We start from the raw sequence: 8,994 nt of genomic DNA, 5'->3' as shown, positions 1-8,994 counted from the left end.
TCGAGACCCATTAAGGACCACAATTAATAAAATACTCTTACAAATATAACTTTAATCAAATTTTAAACTTTACTTTTCGCATTAATCTTCTTTGACCAAATCTCTAACTCTTAGTATTGACTTTAAACTCTTTCTTCTCTTCTTCGTTATAACTCGTCTTGTTGAACATGGTGAGTGGGAGACCTTCAAATTGATGGTATCGGAGGGGGTATTTTTCGAAGAGTATAGCGCAGCGGAATTAAAAACTCAGAGAGCGGAAAGCGTATTCGATCACAATTAAAATTAATTTTGTCCTTTTAGTAAAAATAATTTTCTTTCAGAAAATTAATCAAACAGTTGATATACGTAAAATAATATGAGTGTAGAGAGCAAGAAAATTCAACACAGAATTTTTATCCTGGTTCGATTCAAAAGAATCTACGTCCAGTTGTTAATCACTATAAAAAGTTATTAACGTTTTCACTAAAAACAGTTTTACAAATTACAATAAGAGTGAATAAAAACAAATAAAAAACCTTCCTTCGACGAACGAACCGGAAGAAGAACACTCTGCCAACTCGAAGAGAACCGCTCCGACTATCGTCAAACGAAACACGAGCTTCTCCTATTCACGAGACCAGGCAGAGCACCTTGCTAACTCGAAGAGAGCTTGCTCCGACTATCGACACACGACACGCGAGCCTCTCCTGTTCACGAGACCAAGCAAGGGAACTTGAACTATAGCTTCTGAGAACTTCCTCTGACAAACAGTATTCTGCAAGAGCTTCTGTTCAACAACGTTACTAGTGATCTTCACAGAAACCCAATATATAGCTAGCTGTTCTGAATATCTAAGGTTAAGTCTCAACTGCCACGAATAATCGATTATTGTAAGTGATAATCGATTATTCAAGTCCGTTACAGGGTTTTCAAAATGTGATAATCGATCATATGATGTGATAATCGATTATTCCTGTATGACTCTGTGATAATCGATTATAGCCATTCCATAATCGATTATTGCAGTTAAAAATGCAAGTTTACAAGGTTTACAAGAATTTCCTACTACATTTAATTTCTACAAATTGCTTTTAACTAATTCTAATATCTTCTTCAACTAAAACTTCTTGTAGCATCATCAAAACAAATTTCTTCAAGATTTACCAATACTCCTTATTGGTAACACAAATATGTGACCTGATTCAAAGTATCTATACATTCCAAAAAAGTTTTGTTCGTTTCAACAGAAACACACCATTAAGTTCTGAAAATCAGGGTACACCCAATATGAACTAAGACAATGTCGATTTATTATTTCAGCCACGAGTCCATGATTCAAATCAAGCACGATCAAATGAAAACTTTTAGAATATTTATCCTAATTATCATGATTATATTGTGTCTAGAGTTACCTTATTTATCATGATTATATTGTGTCTAGAGTTACCCTATTTATCATGATTATATTGTGTCTAGAATTACCCTATTTATCATGATTATATTCCTTATTTATCATGATTATATTGTGTCTAGAGTTACCTTTTTATCATGTATTTTGTATTAATTTATTTTTATAAATAGAAGATTATGAGAGGGTTCAATTAAGCCCTCAAGAATTATTTTATACTTTCAATCTCAAGTTGGTATCAGAGCAGGTTCTCTGATCTTCTTCCGGGTCTCTGCTGTCTGTCGGCGGCCGGCCGCCATGGCCGCCGGCATCCCCTAAAATTTCAGTTTTGACAGTCCATTTTCTCTTCCTCTTAAATCTTAGCACCCAGAATCAAAGGGACCTAAAGCCTCCTGGGAACAGCCGTCGCGAGCCGCAAGCCAGACCCAGTGTGCCACTGCTGTCGCCGCCACTTTCCACCGCCGTCGCTGCTATCGTCGTCGTCGTTGCCGCTATCCGCCGTCGCCGGCCACCACCGTAGTTTTAGCCGGTAACCTGCGGATCTGGACCGTCTCTTCGAGCGACGGCCAACCACGCCGGTTTCGGGAGCCACTTCTCAGTCACGTGCCGCCACGAGCATTAGATCTCTCCGATCTACGCCGGCCACCGTCACGGTTTCGACCGGTGACCAGCGGATCTGAAGCATCTCCTCGAGCAACGGCCAACCCCGCCGGAGTGAAGACCAGACTCCTCTCCATGCGCCTCCACGCGCCGCCTTCTCGGTGTCGGCATCAAACCGCGCCACTGCTGGTCGTCTCGCCGGACCTCCCTCTCTCTGTTCAGACCCTCCAGAGCAGTGCTGCCATCTTCGTCTGTCTTTGTCTCCGCCGTTGATGGTCCAGGCACCGTTTTCCGCTGTCCAGGCACCGTTTTCCGCTGTCCGCGCCGTTTGCCGCTGTCCGCGCCGTTTGCCGCTGTCCGCGCCGTTTGCCGCTTTCCGCGCCGTTTGCCGCTGTCCGCGCCGTTTGCCGCTATATGCTTCCAACCACTGTAGGCCCCCATCACCTCGTCAGTTAGTGATGGCAGTCCCTGTAGTTTTGTCGCTTCCAGCCACTACAGGCCCCATCAGTCAGTGATGGCAATTTAGTCCCTGCAGTTTTATAGCTGTCAACCGCCGCTGTAGTCGCTACCGTCTCAAACAAACGCAACTGCGTCAGTTCTTCTTGGGCTAGAGTTTAGCCCGATCTTCTTGTGATACACTGCTAAGTATCACCACTTGGGAGTTGTCCAGCAAAGAATTTTGGACCTCCAACATGTCTTTGGATCTTTGATGCCTTTGTTTCAGCATTGTAGCTTAATATTTTGTTTTGTTTTAGTGGTCCAGCAACTATGATATTTCACATTTCCGCCCTTCACACTAAGGGGGAGTACGTTTCCAAGACACTGCAAGTCACATAAATATGGGTGTAGTCCCTTTTGTAGATTTCAGCTACTACTGTTGATCACGTCACCCATCCATCATTGATGAGGATTTAGTGTAGTCCCTGCAGTTTTGTAGCTCTTAGCTTTCAGCTACTACTGTTGATCCTGTCACTTATTCATCATTGATTGGGAATCAGTCCTTGCAGCTTGTCATTGTCCACCACTGCTCTCCTTCATCCACTTTTGAAGTTGAAGTTTCACAAGTTGCTTGTTAGTCCATCTATGTTTGCCTCACACTCTTGAAGACAAATCATCTAGTTCAACACTGAGTTCATCTATTCCAAGCTTAGTTCATACAATTTGTATGCTCCAGCTTGAGGGGGAGTGTTAGATATATTATATCTTTTATCTTTTAGTTAGTTTGTTATTATTTCTCATTTGTATTTTGGGCTTAGTCCATATTTCTTCTATTATAAATAGAGAACCCTATGTGTGTATTTAACATAAGGGAGATTTCTCCTAATCTTCTTCACTATATTCAATATGGTATCAGAGCATTTAGACCCTTCATTTTTGTCGCATTTAGACCCTGCAGGCTCCATCATGCAGTGATGACAATTTAGTCCCTGCAAGCCTCATCCTTACTTAATGGCAATCTAGTCTTTGCAGTTTGTCGTTGTCTACCACTCATCATTCACTTTTGATGGAAATCAACTTTGTCAAAGTCATCCTACTTGAAGGTTCATGATGCTAGATGAAGTTTCGTGGTTGTCCAATATTATTCTCCATAAGCTTATGAGGAGTCTCTTTGGTTATGCTGGTTTGTGAGTCCATTTTTGTTTATAGACATTCTCTTGATGGTCTGAAGCATATGTGCATCTTGTTCGAAGCCAAAGTTACCATGTCTATTGTCTCGACATTCGAGACAAGTTCATTTTGTTGGAGTGAGTTTATTTATTTCAAGCTTGGTAAATTACATACAATTTGTATACTCCAGCTTGAAGAAGAGTGTTAGAATATTTATCCTAATTATCATGATTATATTGTGTCTAGAGTCACCTTATTTATCATGATTATATTGTATCTAGAGTTACTCTATTTATCATGATTATATTGTATCTAGAATTACCCTATTTATCATGATTATATTCCTTATTTATCATGATTATATTGTGTCTATTTATCATGATTATATTCCTTATTTATCATGATTATATTGTGCTAGAGTTACCTCTTTATCATGTATTTTGTATCAATTTTTATCATGTATTTTGTATCAATTTTTATCATGTATTTTGTATCAATTTTTATCATGTATTTTGTATCAATTTATTTTTATAAATAGAAGATTATGAGAGGATTCAATTAAGCCCTCAAGAATTATTTTATACTTTCAATCTCAAGTAAAACCACAAACGAAAAATGGAGGGTCAAATATCCAATATAGCAATCAATAGAGACAACTACATCAGCAAGTACATAAAAAGCCAAAGTACATTCGCAATTATCTAGAAATCCAAAAACTACATCCCCTTCGTAAGACAATACCAAATGCCCAAAAAGAGCTCATGCTCCTCCTCACAGGGTACATAAATACCACTGCATCAACAATCCGATTATTTATTCAGACCTCTCACTTTTGCTCCAGAAAGACATTACTGGACGCAGAAAATCGTAAACGCAGAAAATCGTAAAAACAAAGTACTACTGTGCCGTCCAAGTTTAAAGAGAGATCTTGGCAACGTGAACAAGCAGGTCAATCACACGTGAGCTGCAAGACATGGAACCCAGCAGGTATTAGATCTAGCCCAATGAATAATAATAAATCAATACCTGATTCGCGTCATTAATACATTGGGTTAATAATTAATCAACCAAAAATCTGTTACCTCGCGCACTACCACACTGTTATATATAATAACGGTTTCAAGTGGATTATTACCTGTATCCCCACTCATTGTCGTACCACGAGACGAGCTTCACAAAATTTTTGTTCAATGCAATTCCAGCCTTTGCATCAAAAATACTTGATCTGGAACAATGATATGACAAAATATTCAATAAATTGTCAACAACACAAGGCAACAAAAACTTGGAAAGGAAGCATCACTACAGTGACCCATGTATGGTGAATAATTTCCCAACTATGGCAAAATTTATACCTGCTGTCACCCACAAAGTCGGTGGAGACCACATCATCTTCGGTGTAACCAAGAATTCCCTTCAACTTGCCCTCGGATTCCTCCCTGAGAAAGACAACATTTATATAAGACAGTGGGCAAAAACCAATCCCGGAATGGACGCACCTCTTGAATTGAATTTCGAATAGCAAGAGTCACAAATATGTGCAAAAGATTCAACACCAAAACATCAGTAAGAGTATTCTGTCCTTACTTGATAGCATTTTTAATTTCGTCATAGCTAGCACTCTTCTCCAGCCTCACTGTGAGGTCAACAACGGAAACATCCACGGTGGGAACACGGAATGCCATTCCAGTCAATTTTCCATTCAAAGAAGGAAGGACTTTCCCAACAGCCTTGGCACAGAAAAATAAGAATCGTAAAAATCAAAAAGAGAGTTGTCTATACACAATTAAACATCAACCTTATGGCAAAGCCAGAAACACCAAACTATATTGGTTGAAATATTAACCTTGGCAGCTCCAGTGCTGCTAGGAATGATGTTAAATGAAGCAGCTCTTCCACCTCTCCAGTCTTTGGCTGATGGTCCATCAACAGTCTTCTGGGTAGCTGGTTTGCAAAACAATAACATAAACCAGACTTAGTAATTAGCATGTATGAGTCAAAACATGTAACAGAAAACCATTTAGAGAGACTCACCGGTGATGGAATGAACTGTGGTCATCAAACCCTCAACAATGCCAAATCTGTCATTAATAACCTGCAAAATTAACAGGAAACAATTAGAACTATAGTAGTCACAACACAACCAACAAAATAAAATATATTACACGTAATCAGTCAAACAGCAAACCTTGGCGAGAGGAGCAAGGCAGTTGGTCGTGCAGCTGGCATTGGAAATGATATCGAGCTCTGGCTTGTACTCGTGCTCGTTGACACCAACAACAAACATGGGAGCATCCTTACTGGGGGCAGAAATAATAACCTTCTTAGCACCACCCTGTAAAAAGACATAACAAACAAACATTAAAATTCCATCTTACACTAAATACTACAGGTATATGTACACTTCGCATACAAATATAAATCTCAATTCAAAATATATTTGAAAAAACAGGCAGTTAAATTAGGATACAGAGCTTCAAACATAGACCACAGAAAACAACCAACGCGTGGAAATATTTAATAGAGGTAAAGGTATAGTGCTGTAAATAGAAACCTTTAAATGGGCGGCGGCCTTGTCCTTATCGGTGAAAACTCCAGTAGATTCAACAATGATATCGGCTCCAGTCTCACCCCATGGGATCTCCTCAGGGTTCCTGAGGACGAACAAAAGATTTAACAAAAAAAAGTGAACACTTACAATACACATAAACAAATATTGGAACACATGAAAAAGGGTGAAAAATAGACCTGTGTCCAAAAACAGCGACTGGCTTCTCACCGAAGAGAAGGGTACTGGAGTCCTTAACGGTGACGTCGTGATGCTTCCAGTGTCCGTGAACACTGTCGTATTTAAACATGTATGTCTACAGACGGAACCAAACACCGTGAACAACCAGATCTAACGGCTAATAACAATATAGAAACGAAAAACCTTGCCGATCTGAACAGTAAATGATGTTATATAGTGGTCACAGCGAGGGAAAAGAGAAGGTGTGTACCATGTAATCGGTGGTGATGAAGGGATCGTTAACAGCAACGAGTTCCACATCGTCTCTCTGAAGAGCCACCCTGGCCACCAAACGGCCAATTCTTCCAAATCCTTTTACATTTCAAATAAATAAATTTCAAAAACAAAAACGAAAATGAAACAGTTGAAAGAGTGTTGAACTGATCTGAAGGAAGATAAGGGAGAACAGAGGATGACGATGGTGTACCGTTGATTCCGATCTTGACCTTGCCTGATCCACGCAATTCATTGGAAAAGAAAAGGAAAACGAAACAGAAAGAAGAAAAAGGTGAGAAACGGAAAAGAGGTGAAAACGAATAGAAGAGAAAATAAAAGAAAAAATGGAGAAAATGTGGTGACTATTTGCATACCCATAACTGGAGAAGAGAGAAAAATTAGGGATAGAAAAAATAGCAGAAGTTGAGAACAGAACTAAGTATATGAGTGAGGTGATGGAGTGCTTTGGTGAGGTAGGGTTTTAATAAGGTAGAGAAAGAGAGACAGAAGAGTAAAAGACCGGAATAACCGGTATGTGCGTTAAGTAAGTTCCGTTGAGAGTGACTATTATTACCGGAACTCCCAGTCATAGGTTTCACTGCAATATGCGAATATTCCATTCTTTCTATTTTAATAGTTTTATTAAATGGTTTTGTAATGTTATTAAAGGTTTAGGATTTTCTGCTATTTACTATTATTATTAAAAATATTGTTTTTCCATAAATTCAAACATCTATGCTTTTTTTTTACTTAACTTGTATTGTTAAAATTAAAAACTAATCAATCTATTATCCCGTTAATAATGGAAATTTTACTTTTAGTAGGTTTTTCGGCGTTTCCATACAAAAACTAGTTAAAACCATGTGAATTGAAAACATTTTATCAAATTTGGTAACAAAAGAATGCATTTCTCTATATACAACGTTATATGAAAAAGAATCGTCAATGTATTGTTGTTTGTCATCTTTCTCTATGTATAATTTACAAATATTTTATATGAAAAATAATATAATAAGATAAAGTCAGCATTTGTTAAAATAAATAAAAATTAAATATTTTATTATTATTATTATGATAATTTTTTAAAACTTTGCCATCTAATTTGAGTGTTTCTAATTTGATCAATATATACTTTTTATAAAATTGATACTAATCTTATATTAATCAATAAAAGTGACATAAATAATTAATTGCAAAAAATAAGTAGATTTTGGTACAATTGTTCAAACTCTACTAGACTTAATATATTAAGATCTAAGTCCCTTTTACATGACAAATTAATTCATTATAGATTATTAAAATAATTGTCTTTGACACAAATTCTCTTTATAGAAATTTCCATTGACTCTCACTATCTAGATATTTCTATCAATGTGAATTTGAATATTTAGTAGAATCTAGATAACTTAGTTAATAAATTCTTATTCAACATATCTCATAAATCATACAATAGTGTATTTCCACTAAGGAAATACTCCATACATTTCACATGCACAAACATTCAATATCTTGGTAGATTTTAGTCACTACCAAGTTCTACTTAGCATCACATAAATATGTATAGGTCTACAAAAGATTATATCCATAATAGAATTTGGCTTTCTTGTAAGGCTTAATTAACCTATCACATTTTTCCTATTTAAAAGAATATTATTTTTCTTCCCAAAATCTTCTACCTCTTATTAAGTGAACTCTCTAGCTTGCCCAATAAAAAAAATAGGTGGGATTTTTTCAACTAGATTCCTAAGGACAACATCAACTATATGCTTGAGATCGATGAGATAATCTTTCTTATGATAAATGTAAAGTTCATTTTCATAAATGAATAAATAATTTCAGTTATTATTATTAACCTCAATCAACACTTACAATTTTAGACCATTCCAATATGTGGACATAAGAAACCATTATGAAAATTGAGTTTAAATGTAGTTTGTAATAGAGCTGTCAAAATGGGTCACAACTCGCGAGCGAACTCGGCCCACCACGGGTTTGAGCCGGGTTGAGTTTGAAAAAATTGTATTTTTTTATGTGGGTCAGATTTCAACTTGACTCATTTAAACCTGGCTCATGCGGGTTGAACCCGTGGTGGGCCAGGCTGGCCCACCAATCCACTTACCTATTCTTAAAAAAATTATTTAAGTTCTTTATTTTCAAAATTAATTAAACACCCATGTTGGGGAGTGAAATTTGTTTAGATTTGAATTATAGAAAATTTTTATTTTTTTATTTAAAAAAATTGTAATTAAGTGAGTCACTGAGTCAACCCATTTACCCACCAACTTGTGGTGGGTCGGGTCGAGTTCGAATTTTTTTGACTCGTAATAAATGAGCCGGGTTGGGTTGGCTTACTAAATTACCAACCCGTGGTGGGCCGAGCCGGGTAGGACTGGAT

General features: G+C 37.2%; 1 protein-coding gene across 1 annotated transcript; it reads right to left on the bottom strand.

The window, feature by feature from the left end:
• Positions 1 to 4,211: 4,211 nt before the first annotated feature.
• Positions 4,212 to 7,107, bottom strand: LOC148203668 (glyceraldehyde-3-phosphate dehydrogenase, cytosolic-like). Its single transcript, XM_088106473.1, has 12 exons — positions 6,974 to 7,107; positions 6,811 to 6,834; positions 6,595 to 6,695; positions 6,344 to 6,459; positions 6,150 to 6,249; positions 5,784 to 5,930; positions 5,630 to 5,690; positions 5,442 to 5,539; positions 5,183 to 5,325; positions 4,951 to 5,034; positions 4,731 to 4,820; positions 4,212 to 4,559 (listed from the first exon to the last, which is right to left on the bottom strand). Exons 1-12 carry the CDS (start codon positions 6,975 to 6,977, stop codon positions 4,511 to 4,513), a joined length of 1,017 nt encoding a protein of 338 aa, XP_087962599.1. The 5' UTR covers positions 6,978 to 7,107; the 3' UTR covers positions 4,212 to 4,510.
• Positions 7,108 to 8,994: the final 1,887 nt, after the last annotated feature.

Source organism: Vigna umbellata, chromosome 2, assembly GCF_029865625.1.
Source record: "Vigna umbellata cultivar VRB3 chromosome 2, Vumbellata_1.0, whole genome shotgun sequence".
Taxonomy (NCBI): domain Eukaryota; kingdom Viridiplantae; phylum Streptophyta; class Magnoliopsida; order Fabales; family Fabaceae; genus Vigna; species Vigna umbellata.
This window is presented reverse-complemented; position numbering and strand designations above follow the sequence as displayed.

What these genes read in the sequence shown, in the direction of transcription:
- LOC148203668 (XM_088106473.1), bottom strand. An exon ending in AGGCCGCCGCCCATTTAAAG is followed by an intron (nt 5,931 to 6,149) that starts GTTTCTATTTAC and finishes GTCTTTTTACAG; the next exon opens with GGTGGTGCTAAGAAGGTTAT. An exon ending in GAAATTAAAAATGCTATCAA is followed by an intron (nt 5,035 to 5,182) that starts GTAAGGACAGAA and finishes TGTCTTTCTCAG; the next exon opens with GGAGGAATCCGAGGGCAAGT.